Source organism: Rhinichthys klamathensis, unplaced genomic scaffold (genome assembly GCF_029890125.1).
Source record: "Rhinichthys klamathensis goyatoka isolate OS25496 unplaced genomic scaffold, OSU_Roscu_1.1 h1tg000229l_1, whole genome shotgun sequence".
Classification (NCBI taxonomy): domain Eukaryota; kingdom Metazoa; phylum Chordata; class Actinopteri; order Cypriniformes; family Leuciscidae; genus Rhinichthys; species Rhinichthys klamathensis.
In genome coordinates, this window is record NW_026606753.1 from 1,650,142 (window position 1) to 1,672,014 (window position 21,873).

At 37.3% G+C, this 21,873-nt stretch overlaps 1 protein-coding gene across 4 annotated transcripts in view; it reads left to right on the forward strand.

Annotated features, from left to right (window-relative positions):
• The window catches only part of tmem131l (transmembrane 131 like), a 71,940-nt gene that overhangs the window by 6,139 nt on the left and 43,928 nt on the right, over positions 1-21,873 (forward strand). For all 4 annotated transcript variants that reach the window (XM_056265099.1, XM_056265101.1, XM_056265100.1 and 1 more), the window contains exon 3: positions 7,353-7,393. In XM_056265099.1, the coding sequence (XP_056121074.1) occupies positions 7,353-7,393 (41 nt within the window). The remainder of the gene's footprint in view (positions 1-7,352; positions 7,394-21,873) is intronic.

Here is a 21,873-nt window from a genome sequence, read left to right on the forward strand (position 1 = left end):
TACTATTTTTCAGTCATCTTTTTACTTTTAACTTTTTAATATTTTTTTTGAGAATATTTTGATTTGATAGTTAAAAGATTAAAACATTTTGCTAACATGAGGTCTTGTCACTGTCAGTCTTTTTACATCAGTGCACAACTATGGTATGCAGATTAAGACCACTATTCATCAGCATGCATTGATTAATCCCATGGCATGTAAAAAAAAAAAAAAAAAGGTGCGACCAAATCATATGCTGGTGCGACCAACTGAGAAAGTTAGTAGCACCAGTGCAACCAGTGGAAAAGTTAGTCTGGAGCCCTGAGGACCATTTAACCTTTTTTCGAATCATGCCCATGATTTATTAATTTTTTTCACATATAAGTGCCAAAACATTACCAATTCACACAATTATGTCAAAATGACCATTGTGTGGAGTATAAACAGTCTGTTATGTCTCAAGTGAAAGTAAACCTGATGTAAATCAGTAAAAAATTTACTTTTGATTATTCCGTTTCTGCACTAATTCTTACTACATGTTAAATAAACAAATTACGTTTTTAAGGTACAATTGGTTTAATATACAGGTCCTTCTCAAAAAATTTGCATATTGTGATAGTTAATTATTTTCCATAATGTAATGATAAAAATTAAACTTTCATATATTTTAGATTCATTGCACACCAACTGCAATATTTCAGGTCTTATATTGTTTTAATACTGATGATTTTGGCATACAGCTCATGAAAACCCAAAATTCCTATCTCAAAAAATTAGCATATTTCATCCGACCAATAAAAGAAGTGTTTTTAATACAAAAAAAGTCAACCTTCAAATAATTATGTTCAGTTATGCACTCAATACTTGGTCGGGAATCCTTTTGCAGAAATGACTGCTTCAATGCGGCGTGGGATGGAGGCAATCAGCCTGTGGCACTGCTGTGTTATGGAGGCCCAGGATGCTTCGATAGCGGCCTTAAGCTCATCCAGACTGTTGGGTCTTGCGTCTCTCAACTTTTTCTTCACAATATCCCACAGATTCTCTATGGGGTTCAGGTCAGGAGAGTTGGCAGGCCAATTGAGCACAGTAATACCATGGTCAGTAAACCATTTACCAGTGGTTTTGGCACTGTGAGCAGGTGCCAGGTCGTGCTGAAAAATGAAATCAGATGGAAGCATGAAGTGCTCCAAAATCTCCTGATAGCTAGCTGCATTGACCCTGCCCTTGATAAAACACAGTGCACCAACACCAGCAGCTGACATGGCACCCCAGACCATCACTGACTGTGGGTACTTGACACTGGACTTCAGGCATTTTGGCATTTCCTTCTCCCCAGTCTTCCTCCAGACTCTGGCACCTTGATTTCCGAATGACATGCAAAATTTGCTTTCATCCGAAAAAAGTACTTTGGACCACTGAGCAACAGTCCAGTGCTGCTTCTCTGTAGCCCAGGTCAGGCGCTTCTGCCGCTGTTTCTGGTTCAAAAGTGGCTTGACCTGGGGAATGCGGCACCTGTAGCCCATTTCCTGCACACGCCTGTGCACGGTGGCTCTGGATGTTTCTACTCCAGACTCAGTCCACTGCTTCCGCAGGTCCCCCAAGGTCTGGAATCGGTCCTTCTCCACAATCTTCCTCAAGGTCCGGTCACCTCTTCTCGTTGTGCAGCGTTTTTTGCCACACTTTTTCCTTCCCACAGACTTCCCACTGAGGTGCCTTGATACAGCACTCTGGGAACAGCCTATTTGTTCAGATATTTCTTTCTGTGTCTTACCCTCTTGCTTGAGGGTGTCAATGATGGCCTTCTGGACAGCAGTCAGGTCGGCAGTCTTACCCATGATTGTGGTTTTGAGTAATGAAACAGGCTGGGAGTTTTTAAAAGCCTCAGGAATCTTTTGCAGGTGTTTAGAGTTAATTAGTTGATTCAGATGATTAGGTTAATAGCTCGTTTAGAGAACCTTTTCATGATATGCTAATTTTTTGAGATAGGAATTTTGGGTTTTCATGAGCTGTATGCCAAAATCATCAGTATTAAAACAATAAAAGACCTGAAATATTTCAGTTGGTGTGCAATGAATCTAAAATATATGAAAGTTTAATTTTTATCATTACATTATGGAAAATAATGAACTTTATCACAATATGCTAATTTTTTGAGAAGGACCTGTATAAATATTTTTTGTTGCTAGTGTTTGTAATTTGCTGCTTTGTTCTTATTTTTAATTAGCCTGGGTTTCCCCATGCGATTTTATTCACGCTGCTAGGCAGTCTGGATACCATGGACCAAATTTTCGCCTCAGCGAGGGGACCAATCACAGAACGGGGAGGGAGCAGCAAGACAATGACGACATCTATGCGACACACCGAAGCAGTTTGTTTATACCTATGGATCAAACATGGCAGCAGACGCGAAGTTACCTTTCGATGCAGCCTTAGATACGCCATCCTGTACACATAAATCTCTGACCCATCGTCTTCTTCGTCGTCTAATTTCTGCCGCTCTACATACGTCATCTGGTATAATTGAACCGATTGGCTATGAGCTTCGTACAGACGCATTTGATAGACATTCGTAGCACCCAATAAACGGCTCTGGGCATTCGTAAACCATGCCTCAAATACGAGAAAATGAACATGTGGTTCCCAGACCCAAGTTTCAATGAGACGACGTGGTCTGACGTTAGCCAGGCTAATTTTTAATAGCCTACTAACTAAAATAAAATAATAAAAATAACTATATCGTGTGATGTATATCATTAACGTGAAATAACATTTCTCATAAATAAGATTTTGGTCACATCGCCCACCCTTGTACTATTGTTAGAACTAGGCCTAGGCCTACCTGAAAATCTTAAAGCAATTTTCATTTCTTTTGTATCTTTGTTCTATTGTTTTCATTTGCACTATTGCTTGTAATGTGTTTATTTTTAAATTTCACTGGTATGTAAAAACATTTTGTTGAATGGCTAAAATTACTCCATTCATCCCCTGAAATTAAGAAAAAATATTTCATATTTCATAAAAAAAATTCATAAAGACATCAGTAGCTGTATTGGCACTGGTGATACTGGCCTTTATTAATAGTTCTAAGTAACAATATGCTATTAAACAAATATTTTTGATTTTTAAAAAACAATGATTTTTACACCGTTTATATAAAGCTGGTGCTGCAGTGTGTATTTTACTTTCACTTTTAAAAATTATTGTCAATTCACTCCGCAGGGAGTTTGATTGACAGGCGATCTGACCAATCATAATCTGCCATTTTTGTCCGAAAGCAGTCAGGAGAGTTAGAAGATTAATGTCGGTGGATTTGTGTGTACTGACGTCTTTCCGTGGTTAAAACAACAGTCCTTCTGATGTTCATTCATGTTTATTTGATGCTATAAATTAACTAAGGAAGAAATGATCGGTTCAGCTTTAACTGAGGCAATTTGTCACGACACATTAAAGAGCCACAAAATGGTAGGCCTATTTATTGTTTAATTTTGAAAAGTTTAGACTTTGTTTCATATTAAATGCTACTTGTCTGTCAGCGCATTGTCAGTGTCCTCTATGTATTTTTCGCGACATTAATAGCTCTAAGCGCATACTCGCGAGCTCGTGTAAATTGCATGTAGAAAATGAAATTAAGGAACAACCTCGATCCATCAGGAAACACTGCATTGAATCGCTGCATTCCACTGCGCTTCATGAAGAGTTTTTCTTTTGCGCGAGAGATATGTTAAAAGATAGAGGAGTGCACTCTTATGAGGACACTCGACAAAACAGAGATTTTGGCATAATTTGTGTTATGGTTCGTACAAGCCCAAAAGAGAACTCGATACTGATGCGCGTCTTTCTGTGAGTCGTGTGTGTGTCACATAGGCAGGACATTGACAGACAGTGTGGCCCCTTTAGTCTTGTCGCGCTTGAATGGTTTAAAAGCATTTGCATTAATAAGAGCGTGATCATACAGCTAGTCAACGGGTGAAAAAAAAACGGATACTGCGGTAATTGTGTTAAATATTTGCATAATAACGCTTTAATCTGTAAAAAAAATTGCCGCAGTGGGCAAATTATGAAACCTGTGTTGCGACTGAACACCGTGTAACACCGGTAACCCGACTATCGTAGCCTAGTACTCACGCGCTGGTATCACACAGCCTCACACACCCGAAGCTCGCGCACACAGAGTGGTGCGTTTTAGCGAACTGATTCCTCTTTCGCATCTTCTTGTGTTTGCGCCTGAACGGACACATAACCAACTGTGTAAAAGAATACTAGCCAAGACAAGCATTTTGACATAATTCTGTGTATGTCTTCAATGAACGCAAACAGTTGAGAGAGAAATGGAATGTGTATCAAGTTTGATATGTCCATTCAGTCTTAAAGTGACAGCAGCCTATAAATACAGTCTAGCCTATGTCTTTAATGCTAATCAAACAACAAAACACAGCTTTAACAAAGATTAATCTACGGTACATTTAATTCATACAGTGAACACTATGCACTATGCAGTTATTTTACATTTAATTGTTACATTTCTATACCTGAATACTACTATTAGACCCTACTTTATTTCTAATTTGCTTGTAATTAGTCTATTTGTTCTTTTTTTTTACTGACTGTTTACTTGTCTTTAATTGTTTGAACTTTTAGCTGATCCGAAAAATGATCCGATCCGTGACTCAAAAACCGTAATGTGATCCAAACCGTGAGTTTTGTGATCTGTTCCACCACTAGTACTAAAATAACTAAAACTGAAATAAAAAAATGATATATTAAAACCATGTAGACATGTCAAAAAAAAAAAAAGATAAAAAATTACCACAAAAAAAAAAAAGTAGTAAAACTTTAACAAATGAAACCAGAAATTATAAAAATAAAAACTAATTCTAACTATGAATGACATATAATAGTAGTATCTGAATGATACTATAATAGTATGGTTTGAAGGCTGCTCTTCAAATCGTGGTTAAATGCTTGATGTGGTGATGTATAGAATAGTTAAAAATACACCATCAGATTGGAGTCATTTTTTTCTTCTAGTCGGCATCGGGGAAATATTTAAATGACCTTGCTGTTTAATGGCTGTCAGTATTCTGATGTGGTTCATTATTACATAACTGCAAAATAACAGTACAGGAAAGTCACAAGAAAGTTGGTTACACTTCTTTACAGTGTATGAATCATTCTAAAGTTGAATAGGGCAACCTTATTCCCTTAGGCTCTATATCAGACGAAGTCCATGTTATAAATAGCATACAATAATTTTTTTCTAAAATATTGTTGAGCTGTTTTCGTGTAAATGTGCTTTATTTTAGTTAAAATATGTTGTTTAGATTTAATAATACCATGTTGGAATTGTTTTTTGGGTTTGTTCTAGCATGACTGGTGTGTCCTAGATATGATTTGCTCATTCATGAATAATCTGGATTAATTAAATGAAATTAAAATTAACTAAGGTCACATTCACAAACAGCTTTATGTTTTAAAAAAACACATTGTCTGCTTGACAACCGGTTAAAAGCAGAGCCATAAATAGACTTTGATTCATTTGCAGTCATTATAGATGGCAAGAGTGATTGAGTAGACCTGCAGCATTCCATGTAAAGAGAACCACCCTCACCCGATGATGGATGGATGCTGCGTTTGCTCAGTGCATTCTAATACTTACATTCTAAGTACTACACTAAAACTCTACAGATTCACTGTATGTTTTCTATTTTGAGGAAGACTCCATACCCTGCAATGCATTTTCATCCAATCATTGTAAAATGTGTATTTACCAGTCATCTGACACCAGGCAACCAAGTGGCCCTAAACCTAGTATGCATGGAGAGCTAAAGTTAGTTCCCATGGATACCCTGCTGTAACACTCGTCAGTCATGGTTTCAACGCTCACAGTAAGATGGCTATTTCAGAAAATTGCCTATGATGTGCTACTGGTAGTTTATGCAATAGTATGGTTATGTGTCAAAATCATACACTGTTCCCTTTCAGTAGTGGTGCTTTCAAAATAAGGTCAGCTCAAGTATACTTGTGCTCTGAATATACTGGTTTCTGTTTCCAGTTTTATGTTATTTAGGCAACTTTTTTTTGTTGTTGCTTAAAATAACATAATAATACATTTCTTATTTATTGCATTTATTCCTAATTTGCACTACTGGTCAAAAGTCTGCATTTATTTGGTGAAACATACAGTAAAAACAGTAATATGGTGAAATATAATTACAATTTAAATAACTGTTTTCAATTTCAATATATTTTCAAATGTATTTTATTGCTGTGATGGCAAATCTGAATTTTCAGCTGCCATTACTCCAGTCTTAAAGGGTTATTTCACCCATGATTTACTCACCCTCAAGCTATCCTAGTGTGTATATGACTTTCTTCTTTCAGCCAAATACAATCGGAGTTACATTAAAACATATCCTGGCTCTTCCAAGCTTTATAATGGGAGTGAGTAGTGCCTGAGATTTTGAAGCCCCAAAAAAACACATCCATCCAGCATAAAAGTAATCCATACGGCTCCAGGGTGTTAATAAAAGCCCTGTTTTAGACTTCTAATTCGTGACCAGTGTTTTATTTTGCTCTACCCTCTCTGCGCTTCCGCGTTCGTCAATACCTCATGCGTCGGGTCAGAGGTCACTCTTCCGCCGGAACTAGACTCGCGTACAGCCTTTGCCGGAAGCCAGTGATTTTAGTTTATAAAGTTATAAATATGGATATTTTTTTTGCAAATACGCATCGCTTCGCTTCAGAAAGCCTTTATTAACCCTCTTGGGCAGTACGGATTACTTTTATGATGGATGGATGTGCTTTTTTTGGGCTTTAGAATCTCTGGCGCTACTCACTCCCATTATAAAGCTTGGAAGACTAGAGCCAGGATACTTTTTAATATACTGTTTCTGATTGTGTTTGGCTGAAAGAAAAAAGTCATATACACCTAGGATTGCTTGAGGGTGAGTAAATTATTGGATAATTTTCATTTTTGGGTCAACTAACCCTTTAAGTGTCACATGATCCTTCAGAATCATTCTAATATGCTGATTGCTGCTCAAGAATACTTATTATTATCAATTTGAAAACAGCTGTGCTGCTTAACCATTTTTTTTACTGTGATTCTGTGCTTTTTATACCTTTTTATGATGGATGGAAAAAATCAAAAGAACAGTATTTATTTAAATACTTTTGTAAAATTAGAAAATGTTTTTGTCACTTTTGATCAGTTTTATGCCTCTTTTCTGGAAGAGTTTTTTTCTTCTTCAAATAAATAAAACAATCATACTGACCCCAAACTTTTAAACCTCGGTATATTTATTTAAAATATAACTGTATGTAATATGCTGTTATGTAATCTATATAACAAATATATATTTTTCCCCTTCCAGGCAGAGGAGCAGCACAGTGAGAATGTTCCTCGAGAGGAGAGGTGAGAATCTCTCTTTACCACAATCCCTTTGTGACTTTAATACAGTAGCCTATTTGCATTTTTTTTTTTTTTTTTTTTGTATCTTTGCTTCAGGTATGGTTAGTACAAATATGTTGTTGTTAAACCCACAATTTGTTGTATTTAACAGTTTATAAAATTCTCATGTCCAAAACTTGAAGAACAAAAGTTTTAGGCTACCTTTTTAGCATCACTTATAAGTTTCTGTGGGTCTGTTGTGTACATCCCCTAAACATTTAGGACACCAGCTTTCTGTTCACTCAACATTTGCATTCATGTGACTGGCATGACCTAAGATCAACACACACTGTTTTATTAACTGCATTTCAATAGAAAGATATGAGCACAGTATGTAAACAAAGTGGTAGTGAAGTCTATGAAAAAATGCCAAATTTTAGCACAAGAGTGCAAGGTGACACATTGTTTACAGCTGTGTTTTCTTTTATCATCTGACCATGCTTGCATATTTTTTCTCATACCATTAAAGATTGATAGTGCCTTTGACACCAGATCACAACATTCTCATTCTCACAACAGTTTAGGCCCCGTCCACACTACTGCGTTTTCGTTTAAAAACGGAGGAGACCTTTTGCTACGTTTGCACCTCCCGTCCAGACTAAAACGGATAAAACGAAGACCTAAAACGGAGAAGTTTAGAAACGCTGCAGCTCCGTTTTGCGTTTTGAATCTCCGGAGGGCGTTTTAGTGAAGACAGCACAAAACGGAGGACTTTAGAAACGATGACGCAGAGGCTCACGCTCGGCTCTATGCTTGGGTGTCATCAATCATGACGTATCCTTCCCTGATTCGTCAGCCACCCATCACATGTCAATCCGTTTCCTGTTTACACCGGCACGCGCATGCCCAGTGTTGGTGAATGGTCACGTGATCCGCGTTTTCAGGCGTTTTAATGTGGACGGAGATCAATTCTAATACGCAGATAAAACGCTGGTGTGGACTGAGATCGTATTCGTTTTAATTCTCCGTTTTAAAACGCAGTAGTGTGGACGGGGCCTTAGAGAATTTCATTGGCATTGTTTGTGGACATTCTCATTTAGCAGACTCTTTTAAGTTACTTTCATTAAGTTGTTTAAGATCCTATAAGTTGTCAGAGCTATAGCTATGTGGGCAGCGTGCTTGTCCAAATAAACAGAACGTTTATAGTTAACACACTTTATTTGGTGCACAGCTAGGTTTCACACAACCACCATTACGGTCACAGCAACCCGTGCATGCGCTAACCTTTTCACACCCGGAAGCACCTTGTGCCGAAGTGAATAGTGTAGAAGCACCTTGTGCCAAAGTGAATAGTGTAGAAGCACCTTGTGCCGAAGTGTATAGTGTAGAGGGGAAATAACATGTTAACACAGCGCTTCGCCTCCGACAAATGGGAGCGCTTCAGGCAAAATGAGTTGACTCGCTTTGGGCGATTTCGACTCCTGGCTTGTGGTCCATTCCAGATCCTATTTCCTTTTCTCTTGTCACTTCCTGCTTCTGCTGTCCTTTTATAATAAAGCGATAAATGCAAAAACATATATAACTTAAAAAAAGATTGGTCTTCCACCATTTTGTTTGTGTAAGTAAGGAACTGTAACACAAGCAAAGTATAGTGTGCCACAAGGCTCTATAAATGGTCCTTTGTTGTTTCCTTGGATATGCTTCTACATACATCTACAAACATCAGGAAACGTAATTGGCTTTCTTTTATATTCTGATGAGATCTATATTTCCCCTATACAAGATGAAAGGACGGGAGATAATAGTAGCAAATTATTAAATCATGTGACAAGGATTTTTTGACACATCTAGGACAGATGTAAATTTGGTAAATGCGTTTCCATTGTAGTTCATGCGCATGTCTTCTTACAGAATAAAAAAGATGGTCTGCAAGCATACATTTTGCTGCTCAGTATGCATTTTGGAACTAGTATTTGCATCTTGATGTTTCTATCCAACATTTATTTCTGCAATATCCCAACAATCATTCAAATGGATGGAAGTCTGGCTAGTACTTAGAAGTGTCTCATTCCCTCACTTACCCAAGCCTCATTCCCTCGCTTATTTGGGGGTTTGACTGTCACTAAATGCAGTTCAGATGATGAGTGATTCATGTATTGGTTGCTTGAATTCTGCAGGAGAAGAAATTAGTTGTATGAAAAACATGATGTGTGGACTCCAAGCCAGTGGTATTTATTTTGATAAGATTTATTACTATCATAAACTGTGGATTATTTGTGTATTTGATCATATTCAAAGAACACTTAAAGCATCTGTGTTTGTGCATGCAAATTTTAGTTCACACTCTCTTTTAGTAACTGGAGCTTTTTTATTTATTTACTTTCTCTTTTTTTTTCCCCTCTTCATTTTATCTTTGCCACATCCTCTCATGCTACCCGTCCCCGACTCTGTAGATCTCATTCTGCTATCTGCCTGTAGCAGATGTTTCATAGTTCACATTGTCTTTTCATTGTTGACTCAGGGTAGCAGCACGCTCTGTGGTTAAGTCCTAATCAGGGACTATCACCAAGCACAATGGCTGCTTTTAACACAACAGCATCAACAAGACTCAGTTCCTGTATCAACAGCAACGTGCAGTTTCATAGCCTTGCTGTAACATTGATGTTGAACACTGCTAAATGTTTGTTTAAAAAAATAATAATGCCATCTTTAAAAACTAATTGTTTGGTGTCAAACTCAATTCTCCATCATTTTTTTATTTAAATTTTAGTTTAAATATTTTTTGTTCCATTTTAAATATTTAAATAAATCTGAAGATGACTCTGGACTCTAAAACAAGGAAGCAAGAGATGATACCTTCACTCTGATATGTCTAAATTGAGTTTTTGAATAAGCAGAAATTGCCAAATTGAAATGAAATCTGTCAAGGGTACTCTAACAGTACATAAATAATGGCATAGTCATACTACTTATGTAATAATACTAATACCAATAATAAAAATAAGTGATGATAATTTCATTATGGCAAACTAATATATGATAATACAGTCTAAAATAGTAATAATTGTATTATATATTTGTTTATACGGTCTATTATTTTTATGGGCTCGGATCACCCTTTTCATCTTTCACGACTTTGCAGGTATAGGGAAAATGTATGGAATTACACGTATGAGTATTTAGATATAGTTAAAAGGTTGGTAATGTGTTAAACAGAACTGAGAATACTACTACACACTTATTGGTAGCTGTATCAGCATTTTCAGGTTAGCCAAGGTATTTAAAGGTTCTCTAAGCGATCCTGGGTGACGTCACTTCTTGTTGACGTTCGAACTATTGTCAAACAAAACGGAGGCTAGCTAGACCCTCCCTCCTCCTCATCCGCACACTAACCCCCCAAACCACACCCCCAAACCCTTCTTGTCGGTCATTGGCTGGAACAGTTTGTTATGTTTTGGGGAGCGGGTCGCTGCAGTTTGTTTTTGGTGCTGTTTGTGAAGCATGGGCTGTCTACAGAGATCGCGTTTCTTTACAGTGTGTTCAGGGGACAGGCAGCCAGCGGATAGTGAGGAGATGTTTGCTGTATGTGACAAAAAATGTTTTGGCCTAAAAAACACATGACATCGCTTAGAGCACCTTTAATAAACACAACAAATATGGGATGTGGTGAAATTAGTTAATACTATTTTAATTCCAAGGCACAGAATCTGTTACCCGAAGAGCAACAGAATGCTGCTCATTATACATGTATGCAACATGCTTTTGGTAATTTCATGGAGCAGTGTAACAGTCTTTTTTACAGGCAAGCAGAACAGTGCTAGAGGGTTGTCCGAATAGAGAAGTGAAATCGTTTGACCACACTGCTTGTGCATTAGACAAGTCAAACACTGTAGAATCAAACACTCATAAGGTTATTCTACATATGTTTTAAAATCTTTTACATTGATCTGTCCAAAAAAAAAAAGTACAGCCTAAACACACACTTTCACCATTACTCACTGTGGAACCATTTAAGCCCACCTTGTGTGTTTCATTGAGGAATCCCTCTAATTGCAAACTTTGATACATTTTCTGAAAGTGTTTAATGATAACATTTCTTTGTGTGCTTTTACCTTACTAACCTTTTAACCTTACCTTACTTACTACCTTACAAATAGGCCTACAAATTACACACATTCATTCAAATTATGTATAACTGGTCATAATTCGGGAGCCAAGCCGAGTTAAGGCTTGAAATTTCCGGGCATGGAGAGATCCCAGAGAGACCCTGCATTCCCCACAGTCCTGGGTCCCTGGGACCGTCCGGCTCCGAGATACCGCTATTTCCTGTCCAGCTTTGACCAGGCAAAACTCGAGAGCCAAGCCGACCTAAGGCTGCATAATCCCGGTGTGGGGGGCCCACTAGGAGACCCCGCGAAACCCCAGAGTCTGGAGCCCCAACTCGGCTTGGCTCCCGAGATACACCCGGTCAAACTTCCAGCTTGACTCCAGCTACAACTCCAGTCAAGACGACTTAAGGCTGCAGACCACCGGCCACTAACACCTATCCATCCCACCCAGGACTCTAATCAAACATTAGCAAAAGGATTTTTTAAAATACTCTCCTGTCTCTGAATAATTATATTGATGTTTTACTTTTTAAAATCAATTAATTTTTACATTTTGTGAATCAATGAGGATGTGGGCTTATTTGGAACACATGCAGGCTTAAATGGTGCCAAAGTACCAATTAAGCCCATGCCAGACTTCTGACTTTATTCCTAAATTATCTTAGTTTTATATTCTAAATTGTACATTAACTAATTAATACATTTTCAAATGAGAGATAAATCTTGCATTTTAACTAATTATTTTTCTTATAAACTATGTCAATATCTATGAAAAAAAACTAGACTTAGATTTTGGTGGGCTTAATTGGTACACTTACCCCTATGTCTTCAGTGAACAAACAGCTGGCAAAGTAATCAAATACTTGTCAGTGTATTAGGTCTGTGCATTCGGTCTTAAAGTGACAGCAGCCTAATAAATCCCCTGCTCTCTCTGCCATTTAATATGCTAATCAAACAACAACAAAAAAATGAGTGAATCACTGCTCTTCACTGAATAACATTAGTAACTTTAAATTTGAATCAATGTATATTTAATTCATACAGTGAAGACTATGCAATGTTTTATTTATTTTATAAAACATTTTTATTTTATTTACTTTATTCAATTTCTGTATAGTAGACAATTATTAGTAGAAGGCTAACAAAACTTTGTTGGTTTTGTTCTATTTTTTTATTTAAATTTTTTTGTATTACTGAACGTTTCAACTCAGTTGTTTGTTTGGTTAACAGTGAAACTGCCCTGAAAGAACAGATTAACGGGTTGGGGGTAATTTGTTTATTCATTTATTTTTTTGTTTAATGCACTGACAGGGGCCCCGGACAAAGTTTTGCTTAGGGCCCCCAGAAGTCTAGGATCGGCACTGGAACTGAACCAAGGTTGCACGACTTCAACGTCACCATCACTTATGCCCCATCCACACTACTGCGTTTTAGTTTAGAAACGGAGAATTAAAACGAATACGATCTCCGTCCACACCAGCGTTTTAGCTGCGTATTAGAATTGATCTCCGTCCACATTAAAACGACTGAAAACGCGGATCACGTGACCATTCACCAACACTGGGCATGCGCGTGCCGGTGTAAACACAACTTCATTGATAAAATTATCCCACCATGCTCTGGGTTAACCCCAAACCGACGCTCCATGTACGGTCAACGCCGCCGCTGCACACGGGAATTGTCACAGATCGCTGGAATAATAGCTTGACTCCGGCGCATGTAGGCAGTTATAGCGTTGTAAAATGCAGAATTTACTTGTACAACAGCTGCTAGCAAAGATATACGCCATGACTGATGACACCCAATCATAGAGCCGAGCGTGAGCCTCTACTACGTCATCGTTTCTAAAGTCCTCCGTCTTGACCCGTCTACACTAAAACGCCCTCCGGAGTTTCAAAACGAAAAACGGATTGGCAGCGTTTCTAAACTTCTCCGTTTTGGGTCTCCGTTTTTGCCGTTTTAGTGTGGACGGGAGGTGCAAACGTAGCAAAAGGTCTCCGTTTTTAAACGAAAACGCAGTAGTGTGGACGGGGCCTAAGCCTCCAACAACTCTTTCAGTTTTTATTAAAAAAAAACCCAGAAAGTTAAAATAGTTTATAAGAGCACAGTTATAGAATTATGAGGCTGTTAAAGCGGACTGAGCTTACCTGTTCGGCGTGATGGCATTTAATCTCCCCGACTGCCTCTATTCCAGATTTAGCCACTTGTTAGCAACCACCTTTTTCAAGACATGTAACATCTTAAACAAAATCATGAGTGGGATAATACTGATGTTTTATATATGACGTAGAATAAAACATGAAAGTGAGCTTGTTGAGCTTGTTTTCACCACAGACCTTATTTCAGACATTTAACCAAAATTCCATTCAAAAAACGTATTGACATGGCACGATGGAACCGGAAGTAAAATGCCAACTCGTTTCTGTGTTTTGGCCTGCAAAGTGATGTCATACCTGCACCTCTCTATAGCAGTGCATGCAACTGATTGATTGCATTGTAATAAATTCCTGCAATGGATCATATTCATGAATAAAAATAAAATCTTATTCCATGTGTGGGGTCCACTATTGGAAGAGTATACTACTGGTGTTCAGAGTTTGCTCTTTGAACTTTGGCCTTGCGTTTGTGCAACTATTGGCAGGGTGGCGGCAACTGACTGTGTATTGGAGATTATTGACTATCTACAGCATGCAGAGCAAAGAGAAAGAGACCGTGTTATGGGTTGTCTGAGGTCTAAATGATACATGGATTTGAGTAGCTTTAGAATTTTTTTATTGTTTTACCTGCTTATAAAACACCATTATTCTATATTATGAAGTCTCTTTTGAAAGCAAAGTTGGCAAGCACTTGACTACGTGGTTATAAAGCTTTGGATTTGAAACACATTTTGAGAGGTCTATACAATACACCTGCTTTATGCAAGCTATGTGAATGTTGGATTGGTCTTTTTGGCATCTAAATGCACATAAATTGCATAGAAATCTGTATTAAAACATTAGTATTTGAGATGTAGCTGATTACTCTTGAAATAGAGAATAATATAAACAATATAACAATTTAATATATTTAATTATTTTAAAGGATTTTCAAACGTTGACCGCTTTATTTTACTACTTTTATTCCCAGAAACTGTCAATTAATCCTGTAAATTTCTTTCTCGAGTCTGTTCTTTCTCATGAGATAAAAGAGACAATCTGTTATTTAGTGTGCAAAACATATTTTGGGAAAAGCCTAATTCTGCTCAAAAATTATTCCAGGAAATTATGATTCAAACATCAGACATACAATCTCACACTACCACCAGTAATGGAGTCCATTACAGATTTACAGATTAATACAAAAAAATGTAGGCAGTTTTGTCAGAGAATTTCAGGAAGCTATGTTTTACATGTCATCTAAACACTTAATCTGGGTTTTTTTTTTATTAAAGATTTACAGAACGTTTGAATACTGTTTTTGGTGAACAGATCCACATCAAGATTCACAATATTGTATGATAAGTATGATTTTTAGTAATGGACATTAGATGGTTTGTTGTTTTCATATCTTGTGTAATGTAACTGAAAGTACTCTTGCCTATTTGTAGATCATTCTTGATTGCGTTTACATTGTCCACTATTTCAAATCTTAGAACATTTGAGCACTTCCAGCAGTGCTTTCAGGATGTTACACCATGTTTATCACACAAGTAAATGGAGTCTAGCTTATGTGAGAACATTTGTTCTGCATTGCATAAAACATTTTTGGTTAGGGGAAGTGCTGCCACAATGACTGCTCTTTATGGCCTATATTGTTCATTTTTAAATGTAGTGAAAGACAGAATAGGGTTTTTATAAGGCACTCAGCATTAAATAAATGTATGAAATAATAATTAAATCAATTAATTCATAAATGATAAAAAGTGTTATATGCAATTAAAAAAAAAAAAGTCAAAAGACTGCCACACTTGTGCCTAACCTCAGCTTTGTCAGTTTCTCATACACACCCTGAGTTTTGGGAGCTCGATGTTGCACTTGATCTGACATATGTCCATACAATATTTTTATGATAAAATCTGCCCAATTTGGCAATGTATGTGTTTGGTGTGGTTTTTTTTTTGTTTTCTTTTTTTCTGGTTGATAATACCAAAAAATAATTTTAACTGAAAAAGGCAAACATTTGGGTTACAGTAAAGCACTTGGTGTGCAAGTCAAGTCACATTTATTTAAATGGCGCTTTTTACAATACAGATTGTTTCAAAGCAGCTTTACAGAGATAAAAGGAAAATAATGCAACAAAGTTTGTCTCCAGAAGAAAATAGCATTACAATCCAGCTTAAGTAAGTTCAGTGATTTTTCATTTTTGTTGTAAAAAAGTTATTAGTTTTGTTAATTTTGTTTTTTAGCCGCTCTGGAGAAAACCGTGATGTCATCGTCCAGCTCAGTTCAGGGCTCATATAATGGTGTCTGTCAATGCAGGCAGATCAATATTATTGTTGAATATTAAATTAAATGTTAAATTTAATGTCCTCAACTAAGCAAGCCAAGCCAATGGCAACAAAGGTGGAAAAAGGCGACAATGGCAAGGAACCAAAACTCCCTCAGGTGACAGAATGTAGAAAAAAAACTTGGGAGAATCCAGACTCAGTCGGGGGGCCAGTTCTCCTCTGGCCAATGAACGAACAGTGTATGATTATGATTCGGGCAGGATTATAGGTCAGAAGTCAGATTGAATTGGAACAATCATATGGAGACGAGTTTGTTGAGGATCAGTGGAAGTTTAATGGGACCAATAAAAAAAATGTACATGCTGACTGTTTAAATTCACAAAACATGCAGTATACAATGCATGTTAATATGATTTTGTCTTTTTAATATGAAATAATTACTTTTTTTTTTTTTTTAAAGTTGTATCCAATTTTACAACTTTTTTGCCATAATAAAGGAACACCTAAAACTACAAGAACAACTTTACAACTGTGAAAATGAAAATTCACTATATCTTTTTTTTAAACGCATGTTATAGATGTTATCGTAAACCATTAATCCGTGCGTACATTTTTTTTTTAAAGAATAGACCTTGTAATATATAACTCTTTCCACGCCATTGAGATTTTCCGTCATTTGACACCGCTTTTCTCCACCATTGACAAGTTTTTCAGTGTTTCTTTTAGCTTTGTCTTTGGTGACATATGCCAGACTTCTTCGATCATTAAGTTCATTTAAACTAGGGATGCAGCGATCATGATTTTTCATGGCCGATTACCGATTTTTTTTTTTTTACAAGCAAATTTGTAGTTTCTGATACTGGTTGCCGATTATGTATAGTATTTTTTTTTCTGTTTCTTTGAATAGGCAAATGTATTTGTTGTTTGCTCTATTGCAGGCCAAACTGGCCTTAAATAAAATATATACATGTATACATACAGTGAGGAAAATAAGTATTTGAACAACCTGCTATTTTGCAAGTTCTCCCACTTAGAAATCATGGAGGAGTCTGAAATTGTCATCGTAGGTGCATATCCACTGTGAGAGACATAATCTAAAAAAAAATATCCAGAAATCACAATATATGATTTTTTAACTATTTATTTGTATGATACAGTTGCAAATAAGTATTTGAACACCTGTCTATCAGCTAGAATTCTGACCCTCAAAGACCTGTTAGTCTGCCTTTAAAATGTCCACCTCCACTCCATTTATTATCCTAAATTAGATGCACCTGTGTGAGGTCGTTAGCTGCATAAAGACACCTGTCCACCCCATACAATCAGTAAGAATCCAACTACTAACATGGCCAAGACCAAAGAGCTGTCCAAAGACACTAGAGACAAAATTGTACACCTCCACAAGGCTGGAAAGGGCTACGGGGAAATTGCCAAAGGTCCACTATTGGAGCAATCATTAGAAAATGGAAGAAGCTAAACATGACTATCAATCTCCCTCGGACTGGGGCTCCATGCAAGATCTCACCTCGTGGGGTCTCAATGATCCTAAGAAAGGTGAGAAATCAGCCCAGAACTACACGGGAGGAGCTGGTCAATGACCTGAAAAGAGCTGGGACCACCATTTCCAAGGTTACTGTTGGTAATACACTAAGACGTCATGGTTTGAAATCATGCATGGCACGGAAGGTTCCCCTGCTTAAACCAGCACATGTCAAGTCCCGTCTTAAGTTTGCCAATGACCATTTGGATGATCCAGAGGAGTCATGGGAGAAAGTCATGTGGTCAGAATGATGAGACCAAAATATAACTTTTTGGTCATAATTCCACTCGCCGTGTTTGGAGGAAGAAGAATGATGAGTACCATCCCAAGAACACCATCCCTACTGTGAAGCATCATGCTTTGGGGGTGTTTTTCTGCACATGGGACAGGGCGACTGCACTGTATTAAGGAGAGGATGACCGGGGCCATGTAGATGTGAGATTTTGGGGAACAACCTCCTTCCCTCAGTTAGAGCATTGAAGATGGGTCGAGGCTGGGTCTTCCAACATGACAATGACCCGAAGCACACAGCCAGGATAACCAAGGAGTGGCTCTGTAAAAAGCATATCAAGGTTCTGGCGTGGCCTAGCCAGTCTCCAGACCTAAACCCAATAGAGAATCTTTGGAGGGAGCTCAAACTCCGTGTTTCTCAGCGACACTAGAGAAGATCTGTGTGGAGGAGTGGGCCAAAATCCCTCCTGCAGTGTGTGCAAACCTGGTGAAAAACTACAGGAAACGTTCGACCTCTGTAATTGCAAACAAAGGCTACTGTACCAAATATTAACATTGATTTTCTCAGGTGTTCAAATACTTATTTGCAGCTGTATCATACAAATAAATAGTTAAAAAATCATACATTGTGATTTCTTTTTTTTTTTTTTAGATTATGTCTCTCACAGTGGACATGCACCAACGATGACAATTTCAGACCCCTCCATGATTTCTAAGTGGGAGAACTTGCAAAATAGCAGGGTGTTCAAATACTTATTTTCCTCACTGTATATATATATATATATATATATATCTGTAGCCAATTGAAATTAGAGGCAACCACTGTGTTTTAATCACAATCCAAACAAAGATGCTAAATTTCAAGATTTAAAGCAGAAGTAGAATGGTCTGACTTTAGTTTTGTGAAATTATGCTTCATAAAACACACCTGCACAAAACAAAAACAGCAGATGGACAATGAGAATGCAAATTCACTCTCTGACAGTAGGTGGCGCTTATGGAACACTAGCGATATAGCGTTTCCTTGGTTACTGCTGTACACAAAGCAGCGCTGTGCTTATGAACACTACTTTAATTGTCATCTAAGCATTTCTGTAGACCGTCGGTTCCCTCCAGAGATACATTCATATAAACACCCACCCCCAATTCAATATTTATATTTTTCTTCCAAAATTTCTAGCATTGCTAACAGTGAGTTTGCTGTGACGGGTACAGTATTTTCTGTGCTCTCCTCACCTCTTTGCATCCGTCTTCAGCGTGTCCCGTCTCTGGCCTGTGTTAACGCCGTTTTTACAGACTTTGAAATATTTCCACACAAATGACAGTTTGGTAAATGATTGCAATGCAGTTTTTGTGCAAGTCAGAAACGGAGATCGGCTAAAATAATATATAAAAAAAACTATCAATGCCCCTACAATCTGCCTCCACTTTTGAGTGCAACACCCACATCTAAAAGTCCAGTCAACAACTGACGAATAGCACCAGTCCACGTCCTGCATATTTTTTCATGATAATCCATTATCTGATTGAGTGGACCCCAGAGCTCATTCGTAAATGTGGCATTAGGGCCTCCTGAAGTCCCATTTTTTTAGATAGCCGTAGTGTAGAGTATGTTCTGCAGCGCTCTCTCTCTCTCTGTGGTTGCTAGTGCTAATTTTCACACCTCCTGCTGTGATACGCCCTCTCATCTCTTCCTCTGCCCTCTGCCAAACACCACAAATAGCTTCAGCTCCTGGCATCAACTACATTCCATTAAGCCCAAAACATTCCACAATGTTTCTTCTCTGGATCATGCACACTAATATTTAGGGCAGTGTGCTTGTGTTATTGTGTATTTCAATGAAGAAGAAAAAAGAACAATAACAAAAGGCTAAACAAATTAGCCATCCTTAACCATGTGCTTATTGTGCATTTATTTTCCTCTATAGAGGGACTGCATTAACGTAACTTTCCCGCCGGAACACGCCCCCCTCAGCCGGACTGAGTGGCAAAAGAGCTGCTGCGTGGCTGGAGTTAATAGGGGAAACTGCGAAAACGCGGGTAAAACAAACCATTATCAGTTTAAACTAAAAGTTGGACTCGATATAGTGTTCCTTACAACTTATCAAAGATCCAGTGATCCATGGATATTGACATGCAGCCAGGAATCGTGTTTCCTGACATTTATATGTGCCTGATTTCGACGCCGGGGAAATAAATGAAGAAAATTTGCCTGTAAACGTTTTATATAAATAAATACAATATAGATAGGTCTAAATCCGAGTGATCACTTACATTAATGTTATACTGTATATCATCATATCGTCCAGCCCTAAACCTTGGATAGTTTTTTGTCAGTGTTCATTTAAAAACATCCAATTATGCAGAAAATAGTCTGTTCTGTAGCTTTTTGCAGTCTGTAAAAATATACAGTACCTCAGATATCTGGTCAAATCTAGTTGTACAGTCAATCGCAAAGCTCTTTCCCGTTTTAGATGTGTTTTGTGTGTTTTTCACGGCATTCACGCTGAAAACAAATGCTGCCGCTCAGTCTTTTTGCCACTTAGTGGGCGTGACCGCATTCACTCCGGCCAACGGTGACGTCATGCGCATACCCTCTATTGAATTGTAGAGGGATGATTGTGTTTCTGTGTTTGTTTTGGCAACCATGATGTCACATTGACACCAACTAGTAGCAACACATTTATTGCTTGTGTGCTTATTGCTTCTGTCCCCGTGACCCTCTGTTGTGTAGCAACCAGTAACCGTGGTCACCTGTCACAAAGCTGTGCCAAATCAAAATCTATTAGATCTATTGAAAACAGAGCTGATAATATTCTTTTTGTTTATTTTAGTCTGTGGATTTTGCCATTGAAAGAACAGTGTATTTGTATGATCCCCACTGAATTTCGGATGAAATCTATTGCTTTCTTTGAAAGTGTTGAGTCATGGGTGTTGAATATGATAAACCACCAGGTCAGAGTCCATCAAAAGTGTTAGGACAATAAAATCCAAATAAATTTAATGATGAAGACAAAGGTATGGGATTATCCTATTGCTTAGGTGTTGCTTAAGTCTTAAAACAGCTAAATCGACGACGCTATTTATTTTGAAGATATTTTTATGAAGAGATGGGACATACATTAACCTTGATATAAATATAAAATGAACAAATATAGGTTATAATAACTACAGATACTTTGTTGTATCTATATATATTATTTAGTTTAGATATACCGATTAGATTAATTATAAAATAATAATAATAATACAAAGTCAGTTGTACATTGGATCTCAAACTGGATTTTTTTTTTAAATACTGAAGACATTTATTTTATGTTTTAATTACGATCTGATCAATATACTATAATATAATATAATTATTATATTGAATGTTCAGACTTGACCAGAGAATATACTTATAGTCAAAAGTTTGAGATCCACTGTTATAGAGGATTGAAAGCAGCAGATTTCCAAACTCCTGAAATAGTTTTGTGGACATTTGCAGATGCACCTTGTCCAATGTTTGTAAAAAAAAAAACAAAAAAAAAAAAAAAAATCTCAGCAGACACACATGTCTGTGTTTCATTTGACATTGAATAACCAAAAACACACTGCTGAAGCATAAAGAGATAAGACCAGAATCCAATTGAGCCTACATTTTACTTGCAAAACATCCAAATCAAGCTCCAGCTGAGGATGGCTTGATACACATTGTTGATAAAACAGGCTTATTCTTGTTCTTTAAAGGGTGAAAAACACAAAACTCAAGATGGTTAAAAAGTAGGGGTCTCATCACTCTCATGTTTGTTCAAAGTATAAACCGCATGCATTTCCATTGTTCAGGGAAGGCATGTTTTGTGATTTATCTTTTAAAATCATGGAAACTTTTCAAATGTGCATTTCATTAATATAGATAATAAATAACAATGCCATTGATTCTTGAGTATTAAATTCTACTAATTTGACATACATTAAAAAAAAAAAGTTTTTGGATGTGGAGAGCATGTTTGGCCCCTCCCATTTTAATACATCAAATTCTCGAACAGACGTTATTATGTACACTGATCTACAGTACAAACAGCTTAAAACATTAAAACAAGGTCGAACTCCGATGAGCTACTTAGTGTCATTTGTACACGCCTAACCCTGCATTATTCAAATTTCCTACAACTTCCTGTTTCAGCTCACACAGGAAATGAGCTGTACACTCTATTTG